The sequence below is a fragment of the Tinamus guttatus genome, unplaced genomic scaffold (genome assembly GCF_059628265.1).
Source record: "Tinamus guttatus ecotype Peru unplaced genomic scaffold, ASM5962826v1 Tinamus_guttatus_pri_ptg000089l, whole genome shotgun sequence".
In the NCBI taxonomy this organism is placed as follows: domain Eukaryota; kingdom Metazoa; phylum Chordata; class Aves; order Tinamiformes; family Tinamidae; genus Tinamus; species Tinamus guttatus.
In genome coordinates this window covers 3,680,855-3,701,319 of record NW_028288623.1, presented here as the reverse complement: position 1 = coordinate 3,701,319, position 20,465 = coordinate 3,680,855, and the positions used below count along the sequence as shown (strand labels likewise).

Sequence of the window (20,465 nt, the reverse complement as noted above, 5' to 3'; positions counted from 1 at the left end):
GCTCTCATTAGTCTATTTTTTATGAGGAAACTAATTCTTTAGTTGCTGTAGAACTTAATGGTGAGTAGACAGAAGGCATGAGACTGCAAACTAGAACTTAAAGATTCTTCAATTTTATCTTCTTTGCTGCGTGAGACGGAGTTGCCAGAAAAACTACTAAGTTTGCATGAAGGTTGAGAGAATTCAGATATTTTTTTATTTGCAGAGGTTTTACTTTCAAGCATTGACCTGCTCTCAACACTTAAAGAGCTGCGGTAATTTATGTACAGAAGAGGATGCACATTTATTTCCGTTCCCCATCTAGGTCCTCTTTAAGTGACCTCTCCAAGGCAACCCAGCGAATTTCGGAGAGTCACGATGAGACTCGCTCTGCCCTGGGGAGCCCCTGGCTCCTCAGCCCGGGCCTGAAGCCCTGCAGAGTGGTTGCAGGCAGCTGGGAGGCTGTCGTGTTTTGTGGTTTTGTTTTCTTATTGTAAGACTTTATTTATAGATGTGTAGTATGGGATTCTTTTGTTTAGCTTTCATTGTTGTACATGGTGATGACTGAAAAAAGAAATATATATACATATATATTTATAGCACTGAAACATAGTTGTAACCTTAATGTTGAAGAGGGAGAGTTAGTGCTTCTGGTGATTAAAGAGTTTCCTGTATGGATTTTCAGACCAATAAAATAACTGATGGGAAGTAGAAAACGGAGGTAACAGTTAAGGTGTTAGGATCAAAGAAGAAATAACTAGAGTTTGAGAACAAAGGCTGCCTTTTCAATAACTATTATCAGTCAGGATAGTTCAAGTTCTGTGACATCCAGAGCAAATGTGTGTAATTTGAGTTATATCCGCAAGAGTCCATCCTCCACTCTTCATATCCTACCATCTTGCTAGTCAGGCATAAATTAGTTCTGAAACACTTTCTTGGGGGGTTTATTTAAATAAAGAACTTCACTGACATAGTAATTCGATGCTCCAAATGCACAGGTGAATCGGGCGCTAGGGTAGAGAGGCAATATGCACAGCCACAACCAGCAGTGGGCATCTTATTTCCAGTTCATTATGGGCGCTCATTAGCAGGTATCCACCTGCTTGTGCCGGCCGGTGAATGTAAACCCTGTCCTCAGTGACGTTCATCGATTGATGGCCCATGTCATGTGGGTTTCTGCTCCTGTACCTGTTAGTAACACTAGGGACTAAACTTCAGCTGCAATGGCTTGTGAATATAGAAACACGTCTGCAAAAATCTTGTCTGTAAAATCAAACCTTAAAATAGACTAATATTCTAGTATTTTACTAGAAAACAGTGGAGTGTTTTAGAGTGTGTGTGTTTTTTAATAGCTTCAGGCAAAGTAATTGAGCAAATGAATTGCCATTTATATTGCAGCTCTCTTTTTAGGGCTGTGACTCACGATTTCCTGTGATTCATAGGAGGCTGGTGTGAGAGGTGCCACCTGTGCTCCCCACGGCAGGGCCACGCAGGGGGCAGCCCCTCTCCTCGGCCGTGCGGCCGGGGCCTTCAGCCGCCCCTGGTGCCGGTGTGCGGAGCGCGGCGGGACGAGGGCTCCGGGCGCCTTGCGGGGCTGGGGTGGCCGCTAGCAGAGGTGCAGGGCCCGTGCCGGGGGTGGCAGCGCTCGGGCCTGGCGCGGCAGCTGTCGGCTTGTGATTTAACTCTGCGTGACCGTGATGGGGATGAGAGATTTTAGCACGGGCTGGGGGACAGAGGCCTTGCGCTGAACCAGAAAACCTCATTCCTGTGATCCTTTCTTTCCCTAGTAGCACTAATAGTTAGCCATTTAATCCAGATTAGAATCGTCGGGGTCCCTGGCTTTCTTTACCGTGTTAGATATTATTATTTTTTTAGTTTCTGCATTTGTTTTTAAAAAAATTTTCCAATTCTGTCTTTTTTTTTTAATTGTTTCAAACAGTATAAACTATTTTTCATTAGTTTTTGTTTTTGTTCCTTTTATAGGAGGGGGTAGAGAGCTGAAGGAGATAACTCTCTCAGAACTGGTAAGTACTTCTTGCTGGGCAAAGATGTCTTATTAAGAATCGATGTTCTTAAGAAGAGTTAGCATCCATTTCTGGAAATGTTTGATGTTTAGTGAAACAGAAATCCTATCAAGTTTTGTATTCAGAAGTTAAATCTTAAAAAGTAAACATTGCTAATGGAATCACAAATCCTGTAAATAAAATGAGAGATCTATGAGATTGAGGCCTGAGTCTGTAATTTCAAATTTCATCTAATTAGTAATAGCACTCTTTTTCCTATGTAGTATGAAAACAGATTTATTTGAGTCTAGGTGCCAAATTCCAAGTTACTCATAATCCTCGTGTACACATGGAGGGCATCCATAGCTTTTGTACAGGTCCTACACTTGTTATGTATATACCTTGAATCAGCAGTTAAGTGGTTTTATGTTTTAGAACATCTGACATGAACTACATTTGTGTGGCTTTTTTGTTGTTGTTTGTTTGTTTTTAATTGATGTAGTAATAGGTGCTAATTTACTTATGCAATTATTATTATTATGGGTTTTAATGGTTCATTTAGTCTCTGGGTTATTTATATTGTATGTAAACATATGCACTAACTTAACTGAGATGCCTTAGAGTATTTAACTGAATGTGAAACTTTAACAATCTTGAAGCAACTACCTAAGAAGTAAAATTTTATTTGTGAAAATGAGTGCTTGCAAGACATTGGATGGAGGACTGCTGCTTCCAAGAGTTAAAGTTTATCCAGTAAACAGCAAATTTACTTTTTGCTGTCACTATTCCTCCTGTTTGAAGTCTGAGAGTATGTGCCATTGCACAGAAGATTCAGGTACTCCACAATCCCCTGCTTTTCTTTTGAAAGTCACCAATCTGAGCACTGAAGAAGGCATTTAAGCTTTTTCTTTTCAAATCTAATGAGATGAAGAATCTTTAGAGAGACCAGCCAAACCCTGGAATTTCAAATAAGCTACAAGCTTTTTAATTAAAATACTGCTTATTGAAGTGTAAAGTAAAAACCACTATAGATAGATTCATACATTTTCAGAAGTGATACTGTAGATAGTTTGTAGTGCTGTGGGACTTTACACCTCCTCACAACATTCAGTCTAAGAAACACAGAAGTTCAAGAATATTTAAGATTTTTACTCTTAAATATGTGCGGCCACTCACCAGGCAATCTGAAAATCTTTTAGGTGGTTCTGTATTAACTTTAGGTAGTATCTGTATCATTTTTCAAAAGAGATACTATTAGTATTTAACCAGATGCCCCCATATATATTTCTGGACATTATTCTGCATAGGACAAAAGAACCGAGGTTATGATTTGTTGGCTGTAAAGAATGTTCACTTTCTTCTTTCCCCCTCGAGAATTAATATTGAAAACATAGTGAAGGTACTTAATGGGAATTTTGGACAGGGATAACTTTTGATGGTTATTCCTGCTTTGGGAGGTAAACTACAAGTGCATATACTCCATTTCTGGTTAGTAACTTTGTCTTGCATTAAGGTTTTTTTATCACTAAATCAGAAAAGTTTTGGCCTCGCTCTTCTTTGTAACACTTTTGCCATACACAAAATCATGCTGGCCTTGGGAAACCTTAGTTAAGGATATGCTCTTTTCAGATCTGCCCAGTGATCATGTGAACCCTACTTTAAAAAATTGTTCTGCTGTTTGCTTCCCAGTATTCTCTTTTGGAATAGTCATTGTTAGCTTGTGAGGTAAAGTTATTATACAGAGTATTTGTCCCTTTAATTCCCTTGTTCCCAATGTGCACGCACACTGTCTGGATTGCTTGCTGCTTAGTTTTAGAGGAGAAGAGGCTGTTTTCTTGCGTTTAAAATGAGCTGCAGTGTAACTTTGCCAGAAGAAGGTAATGGGAAGTAAATGATATTGCAAAGTAAGCTCCTCTGAGACCATAATGGGGAAGGACAAGCAAAAAGAAAAGATTGAAGAGCTAGCAAACCTGCAAGAAGAAGAATGGTTAGAAGTTTCTGCTATTCTCTCTTGCCTTTTCTAGGAGGCTTCAGTATTACGGTTTGAAGTTAATTCTTCAGGTTGTCATAGGACGTGACCTATTTCCAATTTATAGGAGATGTATTTAAAAGTTTTTGCAGTTAAGGAATCTTACGCTATTAAGTTTTTAAAATTATAATGGAAGCAACATCTCGAATTGTAACACATTTTTGGGGTGGAACTAGCAAATGATCATTATGCCTCAGAAATAGCTTTGTTTCTTGACTTGCTTGTCACAATGTGTATTCGCCAGTAAAGCAGTGAATTATTCTTGTTCCCGTCCATAACTGCATTAACACAACTAAAAGTTTTAGACTGAACTATCACTTCTGCAAAGCACTATCACATTTTCCTTAAACCTTCTTAAAATTAGTTTTGGAAGCCCTTTTAGCTTTTAAAAGGCATCTATCAAATAAAGTTGGATTAGTTTTTATGAACCATCAATACTGCAATTTCTGTCATTCAAATGAAGTTCTGTGTTAATAATAGTTGCTATTTTCCCCTCCTGCTCCCGCAAGATGTACCATGTCTTTTTTTTCCACATTAGCTGGTATTAGGCTTTACAGCCCATGTACTAAAAACATGTTTGTTATTGACGGTCACGTTTGAGCTAAACATTTTTCTCTTCCGTTTTGAGCTTTAAAGTTATTATATACTCACAGAATGGTGCTAGCTATTAATTTGCCATCTCATTTGTCGAAGATGCATTGGGGGGAAAATATAGCCATATTTGCCTGTATTTTTACCCCCAACCCAAATTTTCTAGGGCATAAAAAAAACACTGCCTTTGTAATGATTCTAGTCTTCAGCAGTCAGTCTCTCACCAGGTTCTTTAAAGAAGGTTTCTTTTGAAACTGCAGTGACAGGGACTTAATGCAGACTGAGGTTGGTTCTGTCTGTGAGTGGAGGTAATAATCCAGGATTCTGTTTTCTCATTAAAGTTTGTGGTAATAGAATGGGGAACTATATGTAATTTCCATGTATCCCTTGATACAAATTACAGTTTAACAGAGAGCAGTGCTGTAAAGGCAGCTGTTCTAGCTCTGCTGTGTTACATGCAGGAGAGACCCTTGGAGAAGGTTGTCCACGTGTTGACCAGAAAGTCCGATTGGGCCTCTGTTACTTAAATACAAAAATTTACACTAACAGTAGACAATGCCAAAAAGGAACAAATGTAAATATCATGGTTTTAAAATATCCCTTATACTCTTTTGGTAACTTGGTTCTATTTGGATAGACAAAGACTAATAACTGCGTAACTTTGTTATTTTCACAAGTCCTTAGGCTTGACAGTGCTTCAGATTTACCATAACAGGATGCTGTAAGACACCGATCAAATAAAATTTTGTATTTTAAGAGAGTGGTCTCTCTTTGCAGCCCATGTGCACAATCTATACTAAATTGTCAGTATCCTTTTGGAAACAGTGAAGTCCTGTTACGAGTGCCTCTGAGCTGGCTATTATACCTGTTAAATAATTTGTGAGAGAAAACCAAAACAAAACACTGCTTTAATGCTTGTGATTCCTTATGATGTCTGATGTGGTAAAAATGACCAGAGAGATCACTATAGAATGTTTTCTGAAGGATTTTATGTGTATGTATTTATAGATTTTTTTTTAATCCAAATTTTACACAGGTTCCTTTGTGTTTTGAGTATATGGGATAAAGATTAATCCTGTCTCAGAAGCAGATACTTTTAACCTATTTATAACAAAAATTATCTTGTCCAAATTTCAAGGCTTTTAAAAATATGGATTGTAATACTTTTCTATGTCACAGGTTAGAGGGATTAATTTGTTTGAAGTATATGTGAAGATGGTGAACTCGTACTTACTGGAGTTCTACCTAGTAACAGTAAGGGATTTTAATGATTTTGAATAAATCTTATGCTTTATCAGCCTTACATTTCTTCAAAACAGGTTCCAACCAAAATGGCTAACTTAGTACAAACTTCAGGCACTGTTTGTTAGTACATGATAGTTCTGTTAAATTATGTGCAGGTCAGCCCTTTTAAGGACAGCCCTAAAATACCTTTGAAAGAAAATTAATGTGATACATCTTGTTTAGCAGTTTACACTCCCCTTTGGGTTGCAGAATTTTATCTGCAGAGTATTTTCTCATCTACAGAGATTTTTTGAAACATTCTTAACAGTTAAATTTTCTAATCTTAACTAATCAGAATTCTCTAGTTCTAATCTAATCTAAATTTTCTAATCTTATTTTTTTAATCTAATGTAATAGGATATTGATAGGAAATAGCTCCCAGATAATAAGATAAATAACAAAAATGTCAGCTTTGGGATATTGGGGAAGAAATAAATTTGGCTAAATTGCTCCGAAGAAAGCCTTCTGTTTAGAGTTTAGTTAAATTTCTTGTGTCCTAGGATCAATTGTATTTAAGCTAGAAAGCTGCAGAAGACTTAACTCACTACTGTATTCCTGCTCTGTTATACTAATTTGTTCTTAACTGACTTCTGTCTTTATTTTTCTATAGCACTGGAGTGAAGAGGAAACCAGAAACTAAAAGCACTGGAATTAGCAAAGAGACATCTAGAGAAAGTGGAGAAGGTAGAGAATGGAGCTGCAGACTCTACAGGAGGCTCTAAAAGTGGAAATTCAGGTTCACCAGGTAATTTTTCATGTTTTACTCCTAAGTAATGGCAATAGGGATCATGTATAGTTTAAAAAAAAAAAAAAGGCGCTTAATAAATTTGAAATTGCTTTAGAATTGTATACAGTCTGCATTTTGACCCCACCATCTGTTGTTTTTAGCAAATGTGAAACATCAATATGTCAGGGGGTGTGTTTTTATTTTATTTTTTTTATTCTTTAGCAGTGATAAAACATTCCAAATTCTGCATTCAGCACCTTCTGGCTTAATTTTTTTTCCGAGTTCTAAACTCCTCCTCGGTACTTACTTGGGAATAGAAGAGTACAGAAGAGGAACTTTGCAAGTGAAATATGCATAAGTGTTGCTTCTCTTCTGGAGTATCTTTTGCCTTAGTATCTCTCTTTTTGATACTTACCATATACTTTTGCTGCCCAAAATGTCATAGTGCTTGAGCTCAGATTTTTTTTTTTTTTTTTAACATGTAGGATATTTTACTGGTTTCCTGTCCAATGTTACATGGCAGTAGACATGTAGTTTGCCATTCCATTGTGATAAAAATGAGAAATTTCAAACTGTTAATCAGTTGAAATAGAGCAAATATAAGAAGAAATATGTTTATTAAAGAATCTTGCAATAAAATTGTTACAGCTGTGAATAATGCAGCAGTTCTTCAAGTATTTCTATGAGGCACTTGAAATTCACAATTGACACACGTGAATGAGAGATGCATGTTGAGATACACTGATTAGTTTTATAAATTGGGAAAATGTTTAGACAAGTCACTGGTTAACATGGGAACAAACTTTCAAGGTGATTTGTCCGTTAACTGGTACAATGAATGAGCGCAGTGCAAAAAGTTGTATGGGTGGGTTAGCAAAGCAGATCTAGGTCTGCATTAACGAAGATGCAATTCTGCAAGGGAGAGAGACTTGCCAAGGCCCAAGATGAGTTCCTAGAACTACTGTTAAGTACTGTGCTCTCCTCAGAAACCCCAAGGCACTTGTTGTCTTCAGAACTTTATAAAGCTGTGTTATGGGGGTAATGAAATTACCAAGTTACCCATGGCATTGCTGAAGACTTTAAAATGTTGAAGACTTTAAAACGTTTAAGGCCTTTTAAGCATCCATTGAAGTATTATCTGTTGTATGGTGATCAGAAGGCTAGTCTTGTGCTTGCGGAGTAGCATTTCTTTCCTATGCACATCTCTACTCCCTTCCTAAACTAACAAAAAATTTAAGAGCACAAACTTTGAATAAGCTTTAGCATCTGTTCATAAAGATGATGAGGAAAAGGGATGGATGCTGGAAAACTTCCAGGAAGACTCTCCCCACCCAAGGCTCAAGGTTTTAGAGTGCCCTTTGCCTGTACTTTCCCCAGCTCTCATCACAAATGCACTCTGCTGCATTTAAGTTAAATTTAATTTGGGATTAGCTGGTAAAACTAGACAAGCCATTATATTAGAAGTTTTGTTGTTGTTGTTTTTCCCATTTTTCCCATTACTGCAGTCAAAAACAAGTCTAAACTTTTTACAATGGAAATTAACACAGCAACATTATTGGATGTTTTGGTGAACTTTTCTTGAACCATATGTTGTTACTGTCATGCTCCTCAAGTGGCCAATTTTTTTTGTTTGTATTAAATTCTGTAATTTTAGAGTGCTTTGGTGTAGTTTTCCTTAGAGCAGTGCTGTAGGAGTTCTGGAGAACTGTCCTACTTAGCCGCTTTTCCTCGCCGCCGCCCCCAAGGGCTCTTCCAGCTGCTTGCCAAGCCGGGCTGGCGCTTGTGCGTCGTCCCCTCCTCTGTCACTGCCGGGCAGGTGGATGTGTCTGTGTGACGAACGTACTGAGGTCGGCTCTTCGCCGTGCAAGCCCAGCATCTTAGCCTCCTGATGCAGCATCTCACCTGTCACAACAGTTTACACGGTCACAGAAAACGATCTTTGGTTTGACTGTGTGTTTTTGGTTGCAGCATAGCTCCTTGTTCCCTGTCTTTTCCCATTCACCTTCGGAATTCTGCCTAGAGTTGTAATACTGCCTCGTTGGCAGCAGTCCACTTAAACTACCAGCAAGGATCCAAAGCAGTTGTTTGGCCATTTAGGATTTAGACAAGGCTTCTTGTTTTGCTGAGATGATGGAAGGTTCTTCCATAAATAAATTCTGACCGGGTCACTTGCTAAGCTGGAGTGGAACTGGAATACGAAAATACCTTCCTTGGCCAAGTGGTGAGGCTTATGGTGAGAGGAGAGCTACATCGGATGCAACTAAGTAGTGCATTCTGCTACTCTGTTGACTTAATTAAGGCTATTTTGAAACAGTCTGCTGCTCATAGTTTCAATTGCAAGAGGTGTTAGAAGAGTTATATTTAGCTTTTCTCACAGAAGAGTTGGGCTTCATGGATGGCTCTTGGAGATGAAGAGGAGAAAAGAACCTAAACCATCCTTTTCCTTTTCTCTCAAGAAAAACAGAATGTTTTAAAATATCTTAAACTTAGCTTTTGTTTGGGGTTAGTGTGAAAGTTTTTTGTTTTTTAAATATATTGTGAACAGTTTGCGGTCACTGGCTGCATTGTCTTGTGACTAAATCCATACAAGCACTTTGTATGTATAAAAGCTAACAGATTTGTTGTTCGTCAAACTCTGATGTGGCAGAAAGCACTGAGGAAAAATAAAGTAAGCACGTGGCTAATGTGGCATCTCTGCTCCCATGACACTGAATGACTGTGTGGTGAAGTGATGAAATTCAGTGTTTATAAATGGTGCAAGTGACACACCTTGAAAACAATCCCAGTCTTATATATATAATAATGGGCAGTGAATTTGCTATGAGGATGGGGAAAGACGTTATTGTGATTCAGAGATGTGGAGCACTCGGATGTTACATGCACTCTGATTCCATTTGTCCCAAATAGTAGAGCAGAATCAGAGATCTGCTGGCAGAAATGCTGAGAATGAACAGAGCGTGGGAATGATTTGTGCACGAGAAGACTCTGAATTGGGAAGAGGTGTCTGACAGGGAATATGGCAGATATGGGGGGGAAAGCGGGTATGAACAAGGAGAATAGAGTGGTTGTTGAGAATGATTTTTCTGGAACTTTATTTGCCCCTAATGATATTATTCGAGGGCAAGTTCAAAGGAAAATGGAAGTCCTCTTATGTAGACTGCTATAGCTAACCTGGGAGCATGCTATCGTGGAATTTGGAGCGTATTCCTCAGTTCAGAAATGGAAGAGAAGTTTGTTACTAACTATTAAACTTAGAATATAATCTTCAAAGACATCTGAGAAGTAGATTTCTGGAAGATAAGTAACGCCTATACGTTGCCTGTTACTCTTATGGATGCCAATGTGTTTGCTCTTGACTAGTACTGGAAAGAGGGTACTAGAACAAATAAAACTTTTGTGCCACAGAACTGTGTTTTTAAGGCTTTGTTTTCTGATTAACAACACTTTTAGAATATGCAATAAATTTAACCAGCAGTAGTAAATTGGCAAAGATGGAGTTCTTTGATTTGTTAATAATGCAGGTGGAATTAAACATGTGTTTTGTTTCTTTCATCCCCCTTATTCCTCATTCCTTTGCCATGCTCTGATGAGAAAAGGGGGAAGAAAGTAAGAGCTTTGCCATGTCCCTTGCTCACGTGCAGAGATCCATGTAATATACTGGATAATAGCCTGTCAGTAATCAAACCCAAAATGGGGATTTTTTGCTTACCTGGCCACCTCTTCCTGGGCTCTGGCTTCTTTAGTGACAGCCAGATAACTTTTTCCTTGCGTAGCGGCAGAGGCAGCATCCTCGTGCAGCTGCCTGAAGGAAGGGGTGGAGGCAGAACAGTGAACAGCAGCCCTGTGAGCGCCCTCCCGCAGATGCAGAGGGCAGCTCGTCTGCAACGAGCTCGATTCCTCTCACTGAGGGGGAAAAGTGGCAACGATGCCTCTGAACATGGGTCCTCCATGCGGTGTCGGCCAAGCCAACGCACAGGCGGCCCTCAGGACTTGAGACGTTCTGCGCTTGAAGATACAAACAGCTTTTGTGTCCACAGTGGTTCTGTGTTCTGTTTCTTGTGACTGCAAGCAAAGACGGCAGCAGTTCTGGAGGGCACACAGCTATCAGATTGGCTTACCCAGCTGCTTCAAGTTGTGCGTGAAAGAAATCACTTGTTTCACAACTGTTTAGGAGAAGGAACAACAGTGACGTGTTAGTGTGTTGGTTTTACCACATTAATAAACGATGTGTTGGGAAACTATATAATATTGGATTGCTTGTGGGTTAGATTTTACTATTAAAATTGCTCTAAACTCCATATCTTTTTATAAAAACTTTCCAGAATTGTTGAATTTCAGACTGTTCAATAAGATCCTTAATGAAAATCTGTATCTATTCTGTCTCTCTCTTTCTAGAAACTGGTTGCCCAAATGAAGCAAGATCCACAGGTAACTATTTTTCTTTTTATATTGCATTATTTACTCTTAAAATATAGAAAATAGCCTTGTATGGAGCCTGAGAACTTTCTTTACCATGTTCTCTTGTGCTGACATAGTGTTTAGAAGAAAATTGTTACAAACAATCCTTTAAGCAAAGGATGGTTAAGAAACTGTTAGCTTTTGGAGTCTTTCACTTCATATTCTTGGCTGTTTAAATCAAGCAATCCCTATGGTTATTGTGTAATTCAAGTATGAAGTATGAGCAAAACCTTTTTATTCTATTAGAAGTGTCTCTCTGTAAAAAATGACATTATTAGAATTTGCTTTTTTTTTTTTTTTTGAGTGTTAAGAGGTTCACTGGAAGTTATAATAGACACTGGACCCCTTTCTGATAGGTGATGTCCAAATAAAGAATGTAAATTAAGGCGCTGTTCAGGCTGCCTCTTCCAGGTATACAGCTTTGGTATTGCAGTGCCTAAAAGCAGGGATCTCTCAACCACAGTCTGTTTCAGAGCTGCTAAATCCAGATAACAGGGCCGTTTTGTAGAGAGGAGAAGTTCCCCTCTTCCCAGTGACTCTGTGAGGAGACTGTGTTATCCTGTACGGCAATTAAGCACTCCGGTTTGCTCAGTGGGAGCTACCTGGAGTTTTCTGATGACTCTGAAATGTTAAGTATAGGGATAAAGGCACCTCACTTGGGGCTTGCTATTAAACGCCTCCATCCCTGTAAAATACTAAATGCTCCATTATTTTTTTTAACCATGAACACTCAATGGAGTAGGAAGAGAGCTTTTTGTATGACAGTCAAGTAGTTAGCTCTCTAATGGGAGTACTGGAAGATCTGGGTTATAGACCTTCCTTAGCCTGAGGGGATTTGAGGAAAGGTCTGTAGCAATTAGCCTGTAGGTCAGTTTGCTTCCTGTTCGTATCTGTTGAAAAACAGATCATGCTGCAAGCAGGAATGCAGAGATCATGGAGCCAGAAGGAGTAAATCAAAAGGGAACCAGACAGAAGAGTGTGAAGAGATTCCTTAATGGAGGATCCCACGTTCTACTCCCTGCTTCCAGTGCTCTAAATTCATTCCATTTCATTCATGGATTTTTAAGTGGTATCTGGAAGAAGGAAAAATGACCAATACTTAGTTCTGTTAAAATTGTGTGTGTATTGGTAAAGCCTCGCTGCAAATAAGGGTTAGGTTTATAATGCATTCCAAAATTGTATGGAGGAATATAAACATAGGGAAGCTTTCTTCAGCATTAGTTTTAATATTTCATGTAGGACAATAAACCTGTGTGATTCTTCCTAGTAATGATGCATGATTACTAGTGTAAAGAGTTTACAACATGGATAAGAGGAAATGAAAAATGCAGGGAACTTTGCTTCCGTGTCATATTTCTGCAGAGCTTCACAGACTTTAAATTGAATGCAGAACTTTTTGAGTAAAAAATAAACAGCCTTGCTAAAAACCGTATTCTATCTACATCTTTATAGGAATGTTTATGGCTTTCAAAATCTTAAACTTAAGTGCATTTGTAAGCAAAGTGCTGCCATAAATGATGTGCTAAGGCAGATGTAATTCTCTTAAATATAGGCTGAGGCCTAAAAATACATGGGAATGAAGGCTTAGATGCATTTTGTTTCGTTTGGTGTGTATGTCAATAAAGATTAATAGCCACAGTGTTGATATTGTACACAGTTAAAAGTATGCTAATACCTTTGCTTAAGTAGCAGAGGTGAGAGTGCCTTAGGTAGCACTCTGTCGTATGCTGTATTATATTACTGTATTATGTATTAACTAACCTTTCCCTTATTTGATTTATAAACTTAATGAAAAGTATGAATGCACTTTATACTGTGATAAGCACTAATGGATGTTTTAATAAAATCCTAATTTCAAACTGAGCTGTCTCCTTGAGTGCTAGAAAGATGCTCTGCACTTGTTGCACTCAGTGACTTGAATGAGGCTCTGTTGAGCCACTCGAGTTAGATTGGCTGTTCATCCAGAGGTGCTGTATTTGTAGTACACTATGCAAAAAACCTTCCTGCTACTACTCTGTGTTAACAAATGGAATATCTTTCTCACAGATATTTTTTCTTTCTAATCAGAACGCTGATTTGAAGAAACAGCTTCATGAACTTCAAGCCAAAATTACAGCTCTGAGTGAGAAACAGGTAGGGAAACAGAGATGTATTTTTAACACCCTGTTCTAAAGATATGTCTTTTCCCAGCTTCTAAGAGAGCTGTTACATTTTTCTAAGTGTGAAAATATGGGCAAGTGTGGGCAACCAGACATTTGGGGTTTTTGTTTGATTTTTCCTAACAAAAAAGAGGATGAACTATTACAAGTCCATCAAATAAGCAACTAGTGTAATCTGCAGAAATGCAACAAGAATTTTTCTCATTTTGAATCTGTTTCAAGTTAAATAAGAGAGCTGGGAAAAAATGTTGAATTTTGCGCTTTATTATTATTTTGAAACTATTTCTAAACCAAAACATCCTGCTTTAAGCAAATCTTATGATTCTATTTTAGTTGATCCATGCTGTGCACATGGGATGAGTAATTCTGATTTTTTTTTTTTCCTTTGCGTCTAGGCTAATTAAGTACATATCAGTAGTGGGTACCTGTCAACAATTTGGAGATTAGTTGTACAGCTGTGTTTTGAGGTTGTGTCTTTACTGTGATGCATAACATCACTATAGTCTCATGTTTGGTAGGAATTCTTTGATGGGTCCAAAGTATCATAACAAAGTGACTACAGTAGGATGCTTTATGGAAAGTCACTGTAACTGAAAGATGGGTCTTGTGACTAACTGGAGGAAGAATAAATAACACTGAGCAAACTTAAAGCTTATTCTCACTTGTTTTTTTTGTTTTTTTTTTTTTAAAAAAAAAGGAGGAAAAAAAAAAGCATAGAGAAATCCTCCCGAACTGAACTAAATTATCACTGTTGCCATTGTGCTAATAACTGAAACGATTTAAGTTGGTCACTGGGGTCAGCAGCCTAACACCTCTGAAAAGGAGGTAGATTTTAAAGCATGTGCGTAAATAAGAATACAGCAGTGTATCAGTGTCTTATTTAGATACCTGAATTTGTCATTATTTGCATATGATATTTTGAGAATTACCCTTTTCCTGAGTAAAATTGCATCTTTTCCAAGAAAAGAAGTAGACACTTTTTAACATTTATCTAGAAATTCAGTTTACTAAAAAAAGTAATGGAACAACAAGTCCAGGAGAGAATATATAAGAATAATAAAGAAAATGTGTGGTGTGTTTTTTTAATGAGGAATACTAATTCATCAAAAACTGAGGTTTTGCTCTTGTGATGGTATGCCTCTCTTTAAGATGATTTTTTCCTCTAGAACCAGCATGAACCTCTGCATGTGGCTGTGTCTCACAGCAAGCAGCCTCAGAATTCTTTGGTTAGCTCTGGAAGCCCATGATAATTTCAAAATTAGCTTGCCTTCATGCCACAAAGCAATTCTGTTGTCTAGCAGGTCATCAGCAGGAGTGGGCAGTGAGATAGTGAGTAGAAGGTAAGAAAGAACTTAAAGCTCAGGAAAGAAAAGCATCTTAATGTGACTTGGAACTCGATTTGTAACTTTTTAAAGTTATGTTATAAAATACGCAATTAACATAGATATCACTTCAAAATAGCGATCTCCAGAAACACCGCCACATCTCTTGTGTTGAAATTTGCAGCTCAAAATGGTAAGAGGACACTTGTTCATGGGTTGAACATGAGCTGTGGTCCCAAAAGATTTTGAAAAACATTTTTAAAATTGTTTTTCCTTCCACTTGCCATAGAGAGAATACAGAAAATACAAAATCACAGTATAGTTTCCTTCTTCATAATTTTATGGGTTTGATTCTCTATAGAATAGTGAATTTTCTACCACTGTCAATCTTGGTTTAAATACTCTAAATTACTGTATTAACTTTGCCAGTGGGCCCCAGAGCTGATAAGGTTGTTGAAGCGGTGTGATTGCTGAATGCAATAATCATGGTGAATGTGTGTTCCAGAAAAAAAAAAATTGCATGTGTAGAGAAATGCTGTCTACCTTGTGTTTGTAGGAGTCTCTTGTATAGAGAGTTGTGGCCTGGCAGTACAAAGTTGAGCAACATGTTAGAGACTAATCCCTGTACTTCTTAAGGAAGCTTTTTATTTCTCATTTCAACTTCTTTAGCAGGAGAAAATAGTTATTATCCTTTGTTTTATGAGAATATCATCCAACAATACGATTTGATCAGATGAAGGAAAATGCACAATTGTACTTAATAAATCATGTCTTAAATTGTCTAGTGCATTCCTTGAAGGAGGAGGAGAGTGCAGCATGTGTTACCTGTAGTTGTGTTCAGACCTAAGTCAGTGCTCTTGGTGCCTGCCCTCCTGTGAATGAAAGCCCAGTTTGTGCCGTGGGCAGCTCTGGGAGGCAGTTTGCCTGGAATATCGTTAGTAGATGCCACTATTCCAGCCTTAACTTCCTGTCCTAGTTGTCATTGTTTCCCCAGCTTTTAGCAAAGTGAGGACTATAAAAGCTGCAGCCTGTGGGAAGTCTCTGTTCTGGGCCTGTGGCGTGGAGCCGAGAGCCCGGCCTTACAGAAACAGCATGTCGCAATATTTCTGCTTTTTGCAATGCTTCGTCAGCCTGATGTACCCTTTCTCTTTGCTCTTTTATTTAATGAAGTGGCATGACAACTTGTAGCGCGAGGACCAAGTCGGTGGTAGCTTTGCTAAAAGCTTTGCCTTCCTTCAGGATTCCTCTCCCTTCTGAAGCATTGCGAGAGCCGCGCCGGCCCTTGCTGCCAGTTGCTGCAGTGATTCATAGCGGCTCAGGCTTCTTGCTGAGAATTAATAATGACAGCTCTGTTCAGAAGTTTGTGAAATTGAAGAGATCTGGCACACTACAAGGAGAAAGCAAGTAGGCCGTGCTGTGTGTAGGCTTAAACCTGAAGAAATTTGTTAGCTGATGCAGAGCTAAACTGTTGCAGCACAAGATATTCATACAGGTTTGAAAATGTGGAAGTGGTGAAAATAAACTAGGTGATTTGCTTCACCTGGGATGTGAAGCAATCTATGGTCCAGATTTTATTCATGTTATTGTATGGAAGAATATGGGAGAAAAATGTCAAAAAGAATTTACTTGAGCATAATTATCATTTGAAGAGCAGTAAACATCAACTGAGGAACAAGACTGTTTTAAATGTCAGTACTCCAGTCTGGAAGTACTGAATGCTTTGCTTATGAAACTAATTTCCTGATTCTCTCCTCTTTAATAAAGAAAAGTCACCAGTAACTTCTTGCACCAATGACCCTTGTGAGAGGATGAAGTAGAGCAGAGCTAGCATAAAAGAGAATGATATCAGATTTTCAAGTAACAATTCTGCTGCACTTCTTTCCCTCCACAGTCAATTAAGAGTGATAAAATGCTCTTGTAGATATATCTTCACTCAGTATGTATCACAACAGTACATTTTTTTCATCTGATGACAAGGAAGAGATCATGTATATTTGACTGAAAAAAAAAAAAGGAAGAAGTGGGCAGCAAACAAATGTAATGTCTTGTCAAATACAGAGTATTTCCTACATCTGTGTTTATCATAATTTCTTGGAAAAATTGGAGCAATGTTCTGACTGTAAATGTAGGAGAAAGCTTACATGAGCAGAATCTTTTGACCTTATAGTGAAGAGGTGATGGTGATATGCCTATGCCAAAGAAATTGCATAACTCTATTTGTAAATAAAATGGAAGTGCCTCCTGTTGTAGTTAAGTTGCAAAGAAATTCATTTAGCCTTCAAGAAAATATAATTGCAGTTTTCACAATGTGAATTCTGATGCAGTTGCTCTGACACGGAAAGAATGAAGTGAAGCCTTTTAAGCCTCAAAGTCCATGTTGTTCCTTTGGGAGTTTCTTGGAATAATCTGTCTGATATTTTGAGGTACGTAATATTTTGATTTCCAAGTGCTAAATACACTTGGAGGGAAAGAGTACTCAAAAATGGTTGTGAACTTAGGAATGCATCTGTTTTTATTTCTTCACAAAAATTTCACAAAAAATGAGCATTGTGAACAGATGAGTCTGTTTTTAAAGTTTACAGCAAATTGGGGTTGTTCAATTTATTTTAAATTTTGTATTTACAGGGTAAGATTCTTTTTAACAGCACTAAATAGCAAGGAATGGGGAAAGGAGGAGGGCTTTTGGAGGCATTAAAAAGAATGAAGGTGTAATTTAACCTCTTTTTTAATGTAGTTGAATACATAAAAACCTGTGGTTTAGACTGCAAAAGGAACCTCATTTTAGTCTTCAAAATATGTTAGAAATAGAATTAAGCATTAATGTTGTTATATTCGAATGTTTTAACTGAGTAGTGTGCGTTAATACGTCCTCTGAATTTGTTCTTCTTGACTGCTCGTCATCTAGAAAAGGTGATTTTCATGGAGCCTTCTTAAACACATTATCTGCAAACTATGCCCAAAATGTGCTCCTCTTTTCTTTGAGGCCAAAAGCCTTTCCTGGGGCAAAAAGAAAGTAAGCTCAAGGAAGTTAGAGAATGGGAGGGAAATCGATACATTTACTAGGGAGAAAAACACGTAAAAATACTTCTGAATTGTTTATAAGAAAATAATGCAGTTTCAAAAATTCATAAGACCTTGGTATCCTTAACACTTCAGGCATTTCAGAATAACACTGGTGCTGCAAGCTAAAATAAGCAAGTAGTAATGAGAACAACTCCACATTTTTGTTTTATAGAAACTTCAGTTTGCTTTATTTGCTCATATGGTGAATATGAAATATGGTGAATATGGTGAAGTATGCCTGTTGAAAACCATGAGAATTGTAAATATTCAGAATCTGCTTAAAAAAAAAAAAAAAAAAAAAAAAAAAAACAGTAGTCACTCGCTTCTCAATCTTGTCAGTCTTACCCTGAGTTGCCGATCGCTCCTTTCCCTAAGCTCAGTCAAGGGCATATTAAAACACCAGTTATTTGGTAACTAGTGGTGTACAAATGTGCTGTAAGAGTGTGTAGAAACTAATAACTTGAGGCAGAAGTTGCTTAATTTCAGTTCCGGTTGTTTGTTTATCAAAAATTGTGCCTCTTGATAAATACCTATCTTTTTTTTTTTTACTCTAAAAAATGGTCTGAATGATATGCTAATTTTCATGTAATCATAAGCGATCATTTGTGCAAAGAGTTTATAAAGCAGTCTTGAAACTCGTGAAAAACAATTTTGCACTTTCCCAGAGTTTGGTTTTAATGATGTAACTCTATAGAGACACATTTAGCTCAGCCTTCTCCCAGAACTGACTTTCTGCAGAATCCCTTCTTAAATAAGTTGAAAAAGCCGCTCAGCTCTCCTGTAAAAAAAAAAAAAAAAAAAAAATTATATATAGGTGGGCTAAAATCTTTACATACAGGTAGACTAATAATCTAACTGCTCCTGTGAATCGTGAGAACTTTTCTAACCCTCTACTCAGTGTGAGCAGCACCTGTTTAGAAGCGGAGATTTTGATACCAATATGAGCTTATTTATTTTCATCTTTGGTATTTATTTAATTTGCATGCAATTATTGTGTGCAAATGTGAATATAATGGCTTCTCATTACGTCATCATTTTCCACATTCTCAAGATATACCAAATAAAACTATTTTCCAGTGTTATACAGATGACTGCAGATAGGCAAAGTGCATGCATCTCTCCCTGCTGCCTCTTTTGTCCTGAATGTTCTGCAAAACTGATATTATCACTTCCATTTGATAACTGAACTATTGCTAAGCCTTCTCAGGCTTTCTTATATAATACTAAATCTTGATTAAACCCACACTTGCATCTAAACTTCATTTTCCCATTCTCTTCTTAATATAATTTGGGGATCACAAGTGACCATTTCATTATAATATGGGGGAAAAAAAGCCCCAAACTTCCGTCTATTATCCTTTTGTTATCCCTTCCTTTAGCAATGATTTCCTTGATCAGCTTTTTGTGCTTTGTTTAAGCCAGGACTTAAATCTCATCATACTATTTACATCCCTTTTATGGGAACCCCTGATCCAGGATAAAATTTATTGTGGGGATGTCTGATAGTAGTTTAAGATGTGCCTTGGATGTATTGTGCATGCCTGACTATAGAGCAGTTCTGCACCGCAGTCACTGCTGCTGTGTGTGCCCAGGCTAGCACAGATTGAGGTAGCTCAGGTGTGCCTGCATGTGCAGGTCTGTATTTTGTACCGTTCACGTTTGTACAATACTTAGTGTCCTGCAGTCATATTTTATGTTGTGTGAGCCAAATGTGAGGCAAGATAAGCTTTAGTATGTGGGTCAGCAGCAAACATGCATTCTCTTAATTCCTGTGCTAATGCCTTCCATCACTGAAAAGTGGCGTAGGTTGGTCTGTGAAAGTCATTTGATTTGTCTTTTGAGTGGGCAGTAACTTTGGTTCTAAACCCACCATTTCACCCGAATTCACTTGCTCCCTAGCATGTGCCTCAGCAGAACAACTACACAGGGAAAGAAACAGTACGTGGAATAAATCAAAGTGTGTTAGTGCTAGAAGCAGAACGAAATTCAGGGATCTATTTTTCCAAAGTCTTGTATATATTCCTGTTTAAGCCAAATGGAATTGTTTGGTCCATACCTCTTCTGAAAACTGGGTCTAATTTTGGAACGAAAAGAGAGAAAGAGAGCACATCTAATCCTTGGAACGTGTCGAATGGAGGCAGAAGCTTCTCTTGGCTGTATCTCTGCTACTTAGGTTGTGTGATTTGGAAACAAGTTACTTCTGAGAACTATGTGGGTTTTTTTGCCCAGTAAACTATGGAACTAATTGAAATTATAAGCTAAACTAGTGGCAAAGAATATCTTGTGTAATGGAATTGTACCAAGAGCAAAACTGATGAGAATAGATAGTGCTAGTATTTTCTAACATAAGTTAATCGATTAGTTCAGCTCCCCTTGCTCATTTTTGCACTGGACTAAGATGAATGCAATATATTATGTTGCTTTCATAGTGCCAGTTTGGAACTGGTTTATGTTAATTGTATTGGCATTTACGAGTGGACCTGAGGTCCTTTGTGATGGCTTCTGGACAAATAAAAAGGAGATATTCCTTTTTTGAAGTGATTAATAAAGAAAAAGGTATACTAAGGAAAAGAGATGTGTAAATGCATGTAAAATTTATATCAAGTTTGTTTAAGGATTTTATTTTCTGCTTAGATAAATGTAGTCTGCCCTAATGGCCTGCTTGTTATATGTGATTTGTTTTCCCCAACTTACTAGGGAGATTGTGATGAACTTGAGTCCTGAGGGGCATGAGGAGAGAAAGAACCTTAAGGATTTAAAAAAAAAAAAAAAAAAAAAAAAAAAAAAAAAAAGCCCTCAGAGAATGCCCTTGTGCCCTTTGTAGAGTTTCACTAAATCTCTGTGCTTTCC

General features: G+C 37.7%; 1 protein-coding gene across 5 annotated transcripts in view; it reads left to right on the top strand.

Moving 5' to 3' along the window:
• The first annotated feature begins 1,962 nt into the window (after positions 1 to 1,962).
• Positions 1,963 to 20,465, top strand: part of PHF21A (PHD finger protein 21A) — an 89,544-nt gene continuing 71,041 nt past the window's right edge. For 2 of the 5 annotated variants that reach the window (XM_088520513.1, XM_088520515.1), the window contains exons 1-3: positions 6,354 to 6,631; positions 11,009 to 11,041; positions 13,118 to 13,204. In XM_088520513.1, coding sequence (XP_088376639.1) covers positions 6,578 to 6,631; positions 11,009 to 11,041; positions 13,118 to 13,204 — 174 coding nt within the window. In that variant the 5' untranslated portion in view covers positions 6,354 to 6,577. Of the gene's footprint in view, positions 2,004 to 6,353; positions 6,632 to 11,008; positions 11,042 to 13,117; positions 13,205 to 20,465 lie in introns of those variants that run through there. The other 3 variants (XM_010221230.2, XM_010221231.2, XM_088520514.1) reach the window with 2 other exon arrangements.